We start from the raw sequence: 12,595 nt of genomic DNA, 5'->3' as shown, positions 1-12,595 counted from the left end.
AATCAAATCGGTGGGTTAAGGTATGTGGCTCAAATGGATGAGAATCAAAGGAATGGGTCACAGGGCCCAGGAATGTGGGGATGACAGAAAGCATGAGCCAGCACCTTCTAGAAGATTTTGCTGTCCCGCAAGGTAAGAGCCCAGAACGTCAGGCAGAATCCATACACAGTCCCAGGACGGACCTGAATTCACACACGTGTTCATTCAATAAGTAACTTCCAGTTCTATGTTCTGGGCCCAACATCAGCAACTGGCCACTGAAAAGAGCTACACAGAGTCACAATCAAACACAAGGCACCAAAGGCCCCATGAAGGTAGAAACCCTCGCTATCCATCCTCACTCTTTCCCCAGCACCTTATCTATTGCCAAAAGAGGGAGAAGAAGAGACAGGTTAGGGAGGTGAAGAGCTTTGAATGCTGAGCCAAGGAATTTTATTTGACTTAGAGGCAAGGGAGAGCCTCAGGAGGATTCTAAGCAGGAGAATGGCACCACAGGTCTCTGTTGTAGAAAGGAACTTGATGGTCATGATGAGAATGGGTGGAAGGAGGAATGAAGGTCTCAGCAAGGAGGCTACTGCAACCATCCAAGCGCATGCACACAGAACGGTAAACACCTAATGTAAGGTGCTAACACTAAAGATAGAGAAACTAGGACAGAAATAATGTCACAGAGACTGTCTCTGGAACATGGTGAATGATTGGATAGGGAGAGGGTAAGGAAGAGAGGGGTGGTAGAAACCACTTGGAAGACCAGATCAGAATAGGGACAATCAGAAAATAGACACTTAAGAATAGGGACAAGGACACAATATCAGCTTCAGGGCACGTGGCAGGGAACATCTCCAGGACATCTAGCTAGAAACACAGCACCTTGGCTGGGCGCAGTGGCTCATGCCTGTAATCCCACCACTTTGGGAGGTCAAGACAGGAGGATCACTTGAGCCTAGGAGTTTGAGACCAGCCTGGGCAACAAAGTGAGACCCCTGTCTCTACAAAAAAATTTTTAAAAAATTAACCAGGCGTGGTGGTGCACACCTGTAGTCCCAGCTACTCGAGAGGTTGAGGCAGGAGGATCGCCTGAGCCCAGGAGGTGGAGGCTGCAGTGAGCTATAATTGCACCACTGCTGCCCAGCCTGAACAGCAAAGCAAGACCTGGTCTCAAACAATAAAAATTTAAGAAATAAAAAAGAAACACAGCACTTTTACTGCTTAGACCCAACCTTACCTTCCTTTGCATATTCTCGGGCTGCTCTACTGCAGTGCCAGTACAGTAGCCCCTGGCCACCTATGACTACTTAAATTTAAATTAAGTAGAATTAAATGCAATTAAAATTTCAATTCCTGGCCAGGCATGGTGGCTCAAGCCTGTAATCCCAGCACTTTGGGAGGCCAAGGCAGGCAGATCATGAGGTCAAGAGATTGAGACCATCCGGGCCAACATGGTGAAATCCCATCTCTACTAAAAACACAAAAATTAGCTGAGCATGGTGACACACACCTGTAGTCCCAGCTACTTGGGAGGCTGAGGCAGGAGGATCACTTGAACCCGGGAGGTGGAGGTTGTAGTGAGCTGAGATCGCGCCACTGCCCTCCAGCCTGGCAACAGAGCGAGACTCCATCTCAGAAAAAAAAAAATTCAATTCCTCAGTCACACTACTATATTTCAAGTGTGCAGCAGCAGCCTGCGGCTAGCGGCTACTGCACTAAACAGCATAGAGAGAGATCATCTCCACCACTGTAGAAAGTTCTTTTGGACAGAGCTGCTCTAGAAGGTTTGCTTGAAATGCCAGCCGTGTCCTCCTCACAATGCCTGGTTTCAGCAGCCTCCCCAAGAGCAGTCCCAGAGACACAGAAGGTGACATATTGACCCTGTTCTCACCTGTCCGAAGAAGGGCCTTGTCAGGCACATGCCAAAGGAGACAGCTGGCCACCCAGGTGAGCTCGGCAGGAGGAACGTACCTTTGCAGGCCCCTGCCGTGCCCAGGTGGTAGATGGCTGCCAAGACCCGCCAAATGGCCCGCTGCTCGCTCTCTGAAATGCCCAGCGTCTCCATGGCACCCTGGAGCTGGGCAAAGGCAGCCGCCGCCTTCTGCTTATCTTCAGGCTGGGAGCAAAGGGAGATGGGAAGAAAACAAGGCCATCATGATGGAGAAGACACAAACTCATAACTTGAAGCTGAGCTCCGTCTAGGAGGAATGTAGGGGTCACTTTATTGCCACAGTAAATTACCCACAATTAAGCTGAGGAATATTGACAGACTAACTCAGATGACTGGGAAAGTTATCCAAATCATTTTTCTCTGACTTTGAAATGCAGTGTGGCTTTTATTCATTCATGTCTGCATGCATTATAGATTTATGGAAACTCTGCTCTGTGCTGGGCTCTGGTCTAGGGATGCGAAGATAAGCAAAGCCTGGACCTTGACTTTGAGGCCCTCTCAAGGTAGAACTGGAAAGAGACATGAAAGCAACTAAGTGTGAAATGGGCTAAGTGGTAGGTAGGTCGTGGGTACAAGTTGATAGGTAGCTATATGGGGTCTATAGGTAGCTATATGGGGTCTATAGGTAGGTATATGGGGTCTATAGGTAGGAATATGGGGTCTATAGGTAGCTGTACGGGGTCTATAGGTAGGTGTATGGGGTCTATGGGTAAGTGTATGGGGTCTATAGGTAGGTATATGCAGTCTATAGGTAGTTATATGAGGTCTATAGGTAGCTACATGAGGTCTATAGGTAGCTACATGGGGTCTACAGGTAAGTGTATGGGGTCTACAGGTAAGTGTATGGGGTCTACAGGTAGGCGTATGGGGTCTATAGGTAGGCGTATGGGGTCTATAGGTAGGCGTATGGGGTCTATAGGTAGGCGTATGGGGTCTATTGGTAGGCGTATGGGGTCTATAGGTAGGCGTATGGGGTCTATAGGTAGGCGTATGGGGTCTATTGGTAGGTGTATGGGGTATATAGGTAGGTGTATGGGGTATATAGGTAGGCGTATGGGGTCTATAGGTAGGTGTATGGGGTCTATAGGTAGGCGTATGGGGTCTATAGGTAAGTGTATGGGGTCTATAGGTAGGCATATGGGGTCTATAGGTAGGCGTATGGGGTCTATAGGTAGGTGTATGGGGTCTATAGGTAGCTATATGGGGTCTATAGGTAGGTGTATGGGGTCTATAGGTGGGGTCTATAGGTAGGGTCTAGATGTAGGCTGTGCAGGGTAGGCTATGCTATAGCTCTATGCAGAGAACCATGGGACATCAGAGGGACAATGGGTAATTAACCCCACCCAAGACAGCCAAAGAGAATAACATAGAGCAGATCAAACTGTGATAGAGATTTGACAGATAAATAGGCAGAGTTGGCCAACTGAATATAATAAAGGTCCCAATGGGCAAGGGAACCACATGAGCAAAGGAGATTTTGGGAGACAATAGGTGGTCCGTGGAAGCAGTTATTTTGGTTTGGTTTGGTTTTGTCTATTTTTGAGACAGAGTCTTGCTCTGTTGCCCAGGCTGGAGTGCAGTGGCGCAATCTCAGCTCACTGCAACCTCCGCCCCCTGGGTTCAAGCGATTCTCTCACCTCAGCCTCCTGAGTAGCTGGAGTGACAGGCACCCGTCACCACACCCAGCTAATTTTCTTATTTTTAGTAGAGATGGGGCTTCACCATGTTAGCCAGGCTGGTCTCAAACTCCTGAACTCAAGTGATCCACCCACCTTGACCTCCCAAAGTGATGGGATTGCAAGCGTGAGCCACCGCACCTGGCCTGGAAGCAGTTAGTTTTGGAGGTGGCTCAGACAGAGATGGGGAGAAGACAAAGCTGGAGAAGCTGACACAGGCCAACTTTGAAGGCCTCAACCATGAAATTAAAGGGCGCGGGCTTTAAACTCCAGTCATGATTGGCAAAAACTGATATATGCCCCACTATATTCCTGGACTCCTAACAGACATTATTAATCAATCAAGATCCAACAGCAAGCCAGTGAGTCCAGATTCCTTTCAGGACATGGCTTCTTGCAGCTACCATGAACAGCTTCCCTGCTAAATACTGCTAACTTTCTTTTTTTTGAAGATGGAGTTTTGCTCTTTGTTGCACAGGCTGGAGTGCAGTGGCACGATGTTGGCTCACTGCAACCTCCGCCTCCCGGGTTCAAGAGATTCTCCTGCCTCAGCCTCCTGAGTAGCTGGGATTATAGGCACGCACCAGCACACCCGGCTAATTTTATATTTTTAGTAGAGATGGGGTTTCACCATGTTGGTCGGGCTGGTCTCAAACTCCTGACCTCAGGTGATCCACCCACCTCGGCCTCCCAAAGTGCTGGGATGACAGGTGTGAGTCACCGCACCTGGTTTTTGGTTGTTGTTCTTTTCTCTTTTTTTATTTTTTTTTATTTTTTGAGACAGGGTCTCGCTCTATGGCCCAGGCTGGAGTGCAGTGGTGTGCTTATAGCCCACCGCAGTCTCAAACTCCTGGCTCAAACAATCCTTCCACCTCAGCTTCCCAAGTGGCTGGGACTTCAGGTATGCACTACCATGCTCAGCTGATTTAATTTCTTTTTGTAGAGATATGGTCTCACTATGTTGCCCAGGCTGGTCTTAAACTCCTGGACTTAAGCGATCCTCCCACCATGGCCTCTGAAAGTGCTGGGATTACAGGCATGAGCCACTGCACCCAGCCTGCCAAAGATTTTAACAGGAGGAAACAGAAAATGACATGATCAGATGTTTATGCGTTGTAGGATTTTTTTTAAGATTTATGATCCCAATTATGTCTGATTGAATATTAAAATTAGTCTGAAACTACTGTGCACACACCATCTGGCCAAGGAGACTCAGCCCAGAAGCCTGCTGGGTGAAGAGGAAGTGATCCAGGAATGGGAATTCTTTTGTCAATAATCCCCCAGCCGATAATGAGAAACTGATGTGCGCTTGGCCTGCTTAGAGAACTTGGGTGATGACCTGTAGGCGGTTAAAGCCAGGAGGTCTTTGAATTTCGCAGAGTCCAGTGCCTAGACACTTGCCCAAGGTCACACAGCAAATTAATATCAGATGCCAGACTAGAAGTAGGCTTTTCTGATTCTGGGACTGATTCCCAGTCCAAGATACTTGTCCCCTCCATTCAAGCCACTTCCTCTAACTGGGAAACTTGCAAGGATCATCAATGAGTTGGGATGACGTCAAAGCATACAGTGACATTGAGAGATTTGCTTAGGAAACATTTCAGTTAATATAGCAAAAGCATGTTCCACTGATCCATCATATTTCTGGGCCGCCACAGGACCACAAAATCCCTAGCAACCAGGAGCTCAACCTAGCAACTGCAGCTGGAGCAAACAGAGGGGCGGAAGGCGTCTTACCAACATACTCTCAGTTATTTATGAGATCTCAAAGTAGCGGAAAAAGGACGCCAAAAGGACAGTGCCCACACATTTATTATGGCTCCCACTGCCACCCGTGAGCATTGGACTTTAAATTAAGGAGGACTCCATCATCTGCCAGGTAGCTCGTGTGAAGAGAAGAATGAGAAAACTTCCACTAAAGCTCATGTGCTGCTTTCTCTTCCTCACCCCCTCCCAATGTCTTTTTCTGAACAGAAGATGTGAATCAATAAATACATGTTTCTGATCCAAAATGATCAGGATCATGAAAACGCTCACAGTTCCTTAAACTTCCAGAGAGCCAACTGTTCTTCAAACACCTCTGCAGAGTGCCCTGATAAAAGAAACTCTTTGGATCAAAATCGTGAAGATAGAAAGAAGTCAAGTGAATGGAATAAGTCAACTCACAACCCAAATGTCTATCAGCAGGAGAACGGAGCAAGAAAGAGTGGTATACCCAGAACGCGGCATTGGAGAGCTACACAGCAGTGAAAAAAACAAGCCACCGAGACATGTGGAGGCATATAGGCATCTCACAGACCCAGTGCTGAGTCTAAGAAGCCAGACACAAAGGCCTGCACTGTGTGCTTCTGTAAAGTTCTGCAAAGTTCAAGAATGGGTGAAACTAACGTAGGGTAAGAAGTCAGGGTAACAGTTCTGGAGTGAGATGGGTACTTCTAATGGAGATTGCCTGAGAGGGGGCTCAGAGGAGCCTTTGGTGGAATGAGGAATGTTCTGTATCTTGATCTGGGGGATAGTTGCTGGTATGTTTCATCATATTAACATCAGCCAGGTGTGGTGGCTCATGCCTGTAATCCCAGCACTTTGGGAGGCTGAGGTGGGAGGGGTTGACTAGCCTGGGCAACAGAGTGAGACCCTGTCTCTACAATAAAATTAAAAATCTGCCAGGCATGGTGGCATGAGCCTGTAGTCCCAGCTACTCGGGAAGCTGAGGTGGGATGATTGCTTGAGGCTTGGAAATCAAGGTTGCAGTGAGCCATGATGGCACCACTGCACTCCAGCCTGGGTGAAAGAGAGGGACCCTCTCTCAAAAAGAGAGAAAGAGAGGGAGAATATCAACATCACTGAGTTGTACACTTAAAATCAGTATACCGTATGCACTTCATGTTTTACCTCAACTTTCAAAAATCAGTGGATAAGAAAAGTCAAATCATAACATGCCCAGGGTTTGACTTAGGTAAAATCTCAAGGTCAATCAAAGTCTGCAGGTAATTTAGTGAAAGAAAATAAAATCCAAAATGTTCTCTCTCCATTAAACCAGGCTGGATTTACAGTGCCCAGGAGATTCGTACAGTGCAGAGAGAGAAGCCAGGTTTGATGTGGAGCCAGACAGAGCTGGATGCCCTCTCGACTCTGCACTCCCAAGCATGTGACTCTGCTCAAGTCCCTTCCCATGCATGGAGGCTCAGTTTCCACTTCTTCAAAGAAGAAATAAGGCCAGGTGTGGTGACCCACGCCTGTAATCCTAGTACTTTGAGAGGCCTGGGTGGGAGGATCGCTTATGCCTAGGAGTTCGAGACCAGCCTGGGCAACGTAGCAAGACCCTTTATCTATTAAAAAATATATAAAAGTTAGCCAGGCAGGGCGACAGGTGCCTGCAGCCCCAGCTACTTGGGAGGCTGAGGCAGGAGAATTTCTTGAACCAAGGAGTTCAAGCTGTGAGCTATGGTCACACTGCTGCACTCCAGGCTGGCTGACAGAACAAGATCCTGTCTCAAATGAAATAAATAAATAAAATGGAAATCATATCTTAGTATCCTCCCAGGGCTGCTATGAGGACTAAATGAGTTTATATATATAAATAAAGCACCCAGCACAGCTGGGCGCGGTGGCTCATGCCTGTAATCCCAGCACTTCGGAGGCCGAGGTGGGCAGATCACGAGGTCAGGAGTTTGAGACTAGGCTTGCCAACATGGCGAAACCCCCAACTCTTCTTAAAAAAATGTAAAAAACTTAGCTGGGCAAGCTGGTGGGGCACTTATAATCCCAGCTACTCAGGAGGCTGAGGCAGGAGAATCGCTTGAACTTGGGAGGTGGAGGTTGCAGTGAGCCATTGCACTCCAGCCTGGGCGACAGAGCAAGACTCCTTCTCGGAAGAAAGAAAGAAAGAAAGAAAGAAAGAAAGAAAGAAAGAAAGAAAGAAAGAAAGAAAGAAAGAAAGAAAGAAAGAAAGAAAGAAAGAAAGAAAGAAAGAAAGAAAGAAAGAAAGAAGGAAGGAAGGAAGGAAGGAAGGAAGGAAGGAAGGAAGGAAGGAAGGAAGGAAGGAAGGAAGGAGGGAAGGAAAGAAGGAGGGAAGGAAAGAAGGAAAGAAAGAAGGAAGGAAGGAAGGAAGGAAGGAAGGAAGGAAGGAAGGAAGGAAGGAAGGAAAGCAAGCAAGCATCCAGCACAGTGGCCAGCACACAGTGGTGTTCAATAAATGGGAGTTTCGCTCACTACTGCCTCTGTCCCTCCATGCCTTCGCCTAGGCTGTTCCACCTTCCAGGGACACCATTCCCCACTGCTGCCCAAGTTCATGCCCAGTACTCTATAACAAGTGAATCAGGTATGACCTTGCACTCAAAGGGCCCCCAGTCCACTGAAGGGGACAGGTGTGCAAAGAGATGATACACAGAGCACACGCCGTGGGCAGGGGTAAAGGAACCGACTGGAGGGACGGGAGGCTTCCTAGAAGGAGTTGGGTATGGAGCAAATCATAAAGGGTAAACAGAACGAGTGAGGCAGAGCAGGGGCCAGGAAGCAGGAGGCATCTCCAAGTGGAAGGACAAGGGGTCGAGGGAACCTAGCACATTTGGGTGCTGAGAACTCTGGATGAGCTGGGGGTGCAGGTCTCCTCTGCAGAGCAAAGGGCCCCGAGGAGCCATGGTTTGCAGCTGGGAGCTGCTCTCTGATGGAGCTCCCGGTGACCTCCCTGGCAGAGGGAACCAGCACCTCGGTGTCCTCCCCCCGATTATGAGCACAATAGTGGGTCTCAGGCAGGCCTGGGTCCAACTCTGATTCATGGGGAGGCACACCCACCCCCTCTTCCCCAGGGCCGGGTGGGCTTCCTTGTGTTTTTGTTTTTTGAGACAGAGTCTCACTCTGTCACCCAGGATGGAGTGCAGTGGTGCGATCTCGGCTCACTGACACCTCCGCTTCCCGGGTTCAAGCAATTCTCAGCCTCAGCCTCCCAAGTAGCTGGGATTACAGGCACCTGCCACCACACCCGGCTAATTTTTTTTGTATTTTTTTTAGTAGAGACGGGGTTTCACCACCTTGGCCAGGCTGGTCTTGAACTCCTGACCTCATGATCCACCCGCCTCAGCCTCCCAAAGTACTGGGATTACAGGCGTGAGCCACCGCACCTGGCCGGGCCTCCTTATTTATACAACCAACCAGCCCAAGGATTCCCATCCCTCTGCCTCATGGACCAGAAGCTAACTCTGGGAGGAAAATGCTAAACACTGATTCAATGCATCTCAAAAGAAACATCACGCAGGTGCCTGCACAGGCCGGTGAACCTCATGGAGATTGCGGGGGTGGGGGATGCAGGACAGGTGTAGGTCCGCAGCCAGGAGCTGCTCTACCCGTCACTCAGCATCTCACTAATCCACTTCTTAGCACAGCATCAAGAGTCCACTTAAGTGGAGAGGAGAGAAAGTGTCCATTAAGCACATATATTTTCGTACTGGGTGCTTGTTCCCCCACGAGGCAGGCATGGGTCTCTCCAACTGACAGAGGAGGAAATGGAGGCTCAGAGAGACGAAGTTACTTGCCCAAGGCTACCCATCTGGGGAAGGGCACGCTCAGTAAGCATCAGACACCTACTGAGCCCCCAGTCCTTGGTGTCATCCAAGGGTGTTGCTCTACCCATCCCACAGGTGAAAAACTGAGGCTGGGAGAAGTTAAGTCACCCAAGGGGTCATAATGGGCCTGACCTCAGAGCACGTGGTCTTCAGCCACGATCTCCATCCGAGACGACAGAGTGGGAAGAAACAAAGTACCAGATTTAAAGTCAGGCCAACCTGGATCCCAGTCCTGACTCCACCACTTAAAAGCTGTGTGCCTGGCCGGGCGCGGTGGCTCATGCCTGAAATCCCAGCACTTTGGGAGGCCAAGGCGGGCAGATCACGGGGTCAGGAGTTCAAGACTAGCCTGGCCAGCATGATGAAACCCCGTCTCTACTAAAAATACAAAAATTAGTTGGGCGTGGTGGCACATGCCTGTAATCCCAGCTACTTGGGAGGCTGAGGCAGGAGAATTGCTTGAACCAGAACCTTGGAGGTGGAGGTTGCAGTGAGCCAAGGTGGCACCACTGCACTCCAGCCTGGGCTACAGCGCAAGACTCCATCTCAAAACAACAACAACAACAACAAATATGTGTGCCTTTGGGCGAGTAGCTTCACCTCTGTGAGCCTGGTTACTTCTCCCGAAAAACAGATGTGATCTTAATTCCTTATTTAAAGAACCGCTGGGAGAATTAAGTAAAAGAAAGCTCCTGGCAGAGCCCCTGGCCCAAACGAGTGATCCCTCATCCTTCCATCTGAGTGCCATTCCCCCACAGTTGACAACTGGGTCATAAAAAATAAATGCACCTCGGACCAAGGCCTGGAATGTGACACCCAGAAGCAAACTGCTGGGTGGCAAGGATTATTATTATTATTATTATTACCACTGCTGCTGGGCACTTTAAAAAAATTAAGCTAGGTTGCAGAAAATAAATTATAGAGAAGAAGAAAATAATATGAAAGCTTTGTGATTTCATATTATACATTTGTGATTTCAAATGTATCCTGGTGCTTGGCAGATCTCAAATAAGTTCCATGTACAAGCTGAAACGTCGCAGGCAGCGAGGGCGTGGTGTGAGGACTAACGGGAGAAATTGGCAGTCAGAGGGTCCAGGCAGCCTCCAAGCACTCAGCCGGGGACACACTGGGTGTCTCCGCACTTTCATCCCGGGGTGCTTGCTCCAGTGGGCCACTCATCTTTACCTTTGCACCAGGTGCTCAGTGTAGCCGGAATGCAGGCCTCACTGCACCTGGGTAATTCACTCTTAGTCCAGCTCCAGCTCGTGGTTGCCTCCTCCAGGCAGCCTTCCATGATATGTCTCTACTTCTCCCAGCTTGGCCTCAGCCTACACACACCTCCACTCAGGCACATATCCCTCCAGCTTGGAATGATCTGTTAATGTAGACATGGCAGCCTACCACCACCTCCCAAAAGTGAGTCACTTGATGGCAGAGACCCAGGTGAGTTATTTCTGTGTGCAATTCCTGGCATCTAATAAGATCAATAAATGTGCACTGACAACAAGCTTCCAGCAAGCATCCCTAAATAAGAGCCACTGATGGCGGGGCTGAGTGGTTCACCCACTGAGCCGGGTGCACGGTGCTGCTCATCCCAGGCCGCCCACAATGACTGAGGGATGGGAGCCTCAAGCTTTCTAACCTCCTTCTCTGGGTTCTCTGAGATTCCCAGCAACTGCCCCAGCTCCCAGGACCCCAGGAGTGGGTCCAAAGGAAGACATGAGGTCCCCAAAGACCTAGGGAAATGATACTGAGGAGAAAATGAAGTTTAATTAGCTCGTCTCTGCTGACCCCAGTAGCAAACAATTGGAAAATTGAAAAGATGTGATTTTAGTTAAGTTGTGGTAAGTTAGGCATGCTCGTTCATTTATTCACTCAACACACATTTATTGAGCACCTGCTGTATGCCTGGCTGAGTGCTAGGCCTTGTCTATTCAGGAGTGATCAAGACAAGTGAGACTCCCACCCTCGTGTAACTGAGGGCCGAAGGGAGATGAATGAGAAATAAACAAACAGTGTGATCAGAGACGTGAGATTGTTACCAAGGAGACAGCAGGGAAGACGGTCACTGGAGGCATCTCTTTACACAGGTCGGGAGCCAGAGATAGTAAGGAAAACCGGATGCCCAGAGATATTTATCACCTTATTACCAAGAACCACAAAAAGGTTTCAAGCCATGTAAACGGACATTAGGGAAACAGCAGTTCAGGAAACCATGTCTTTTCCATGAATGTCTGGTCATTAAAAACAATGTTTGTGAAAGTTTTAATGACATACAGTTTGTTACGAATTATGTGAAATACACGTGGGAAAATGCGGGAAGAACGCCTGCAGGTGTGTGACTGGCGCGTTTCTCAGGGTGCTGAGCCGATTGCTGCTTGCTTTCTGGTTCGCGTGAGTGTGTGCGTGTATTCTGGTTTTGGTTTTTGCCTTCGTGTTTTTTCTGATTTCTCCATAGGAAGTAGGTAGTAATTTAGTTTTTTTTTTTTAAGAAAAAAAAAGATGCTTCATTAAAATATGAATTAGAGAAGAACAGAGATAAATTCAGTAAGAGGGAAAACTGACCTGCTGCCAAGGAAGATGGGAGGGGAACTGAGCGGCTGGCTGGCGTGCCTTGCTGTTGGCGAGCAGGCCAAGCCCTCCCCATGGGCCATCGAGGACTGGCCCTCTCCAACTTGCCCAACGCTGCTATCCTTGATAATACAGAAGGAGGAGGAGAGAAGGAGAGGGAGGAGGAGGAGGAGGAAGAGAAGGAGGAGGAGGAGGAGGAGGAGAAGGAAGAGGAGGAGGAGGAGAAAAAGAGAAGGAGGAGACAGAGAGGGAAAAGGAGGAGGAGAAGGAGAAGGAGGAGGAGGAGAAAAAGAGGAGGAGAAGGAGGAGGAGGAGGAGAAAAAGAGGAGGAGAAGGAGGAGGAGGAAGAGGAGGAAGAAGAGGAGGAGGAGGAGAAGGAGAAGAAGGAGGAGGAGAAGAAGGAGGAGGAGGAGAAGGAGAGGGAAAAGGAGAAGGAGGAGGAGGAGAAAAAGAGAAGGAGGAGAAGGAGGAGGAGGAAGAGGAGGAAGAAGAGAAGGAGGAGGAGGAGGAGGAGAAGGAGGAGGAGGGGGAGGAGGAAGAAGAAGGCCTGACATTGAAAGTGTCACCACCTTCCAAGTGCTTTATTGGCTTTTTTCTCATTTAATTTGAGGTCAAGGTGGACTCTTGCTCTCCTAGTGTTCAAAAAAGAAAAAATTCGAGGCCCGAGGAGATGAGGTCCCTTGCTTAAGGCCACCTAGCTTAGCCACTGGTACTGGGATTCAAACATCGCTAAGTCAGACTCCACTGTCGCCAGTGAGTTTTCAGTGGAGATGGAACCAGCTGTTAAGAGATGAAATAGAAGCAGAATTCATCATAGCAGAGGGGACTGGCTAAGGGGAGAAGGAAAA

General features: G+C 48.8%; 1 protein-coding gene across 2 annotated transcripts in view; it reads right to left on the bottom strand.

The window, feature by feature from the left end:
• The window catches only part of MYO18B (myosin XVIIIB), a 285,467-nt gene that overhangs the window by 231,282 nt on the left and 41,590 nt on the right, over positions 1 to 12,595 (bottom strand). For both annotated transcript variants that reach the window (XM_064367868.1, XM_064367869.1), the window contains exon 12: positions 1,960 to 2,104. In XM_064367868.1, the coding sequence (XP_064223938.1) occupies positions 1,960 to 2,104 (145 nt within the window). The remainder of the gene's footprint in view (positions 1 to 1,959; positions 2,105 to 12,595) is intronic.

The sequence above is a fragment of the Aotus nancymaae genome, unplaced genomic scaffold (assembly GCF_030222135.1).
Source record: "Aotus nancymaae isolate 86718 unplaced genomic scaffold, 86718_ANA_hifiasm-v0.15.2.pri h1tg000076l, whole genome shotgun sequence".
In the NCBI taxonomy this organism is placed as follows: domain Eukaryota; kingdom Metazoa; phylum Chordata; class Mammalia; order Primates; family Aotidae; genus Aotus; species Aotus nancymaae.
Note: the sequence above shows the minus strand (reverse complement) of the source record. Positions and strands in the feature narration are given on the sequence as shown.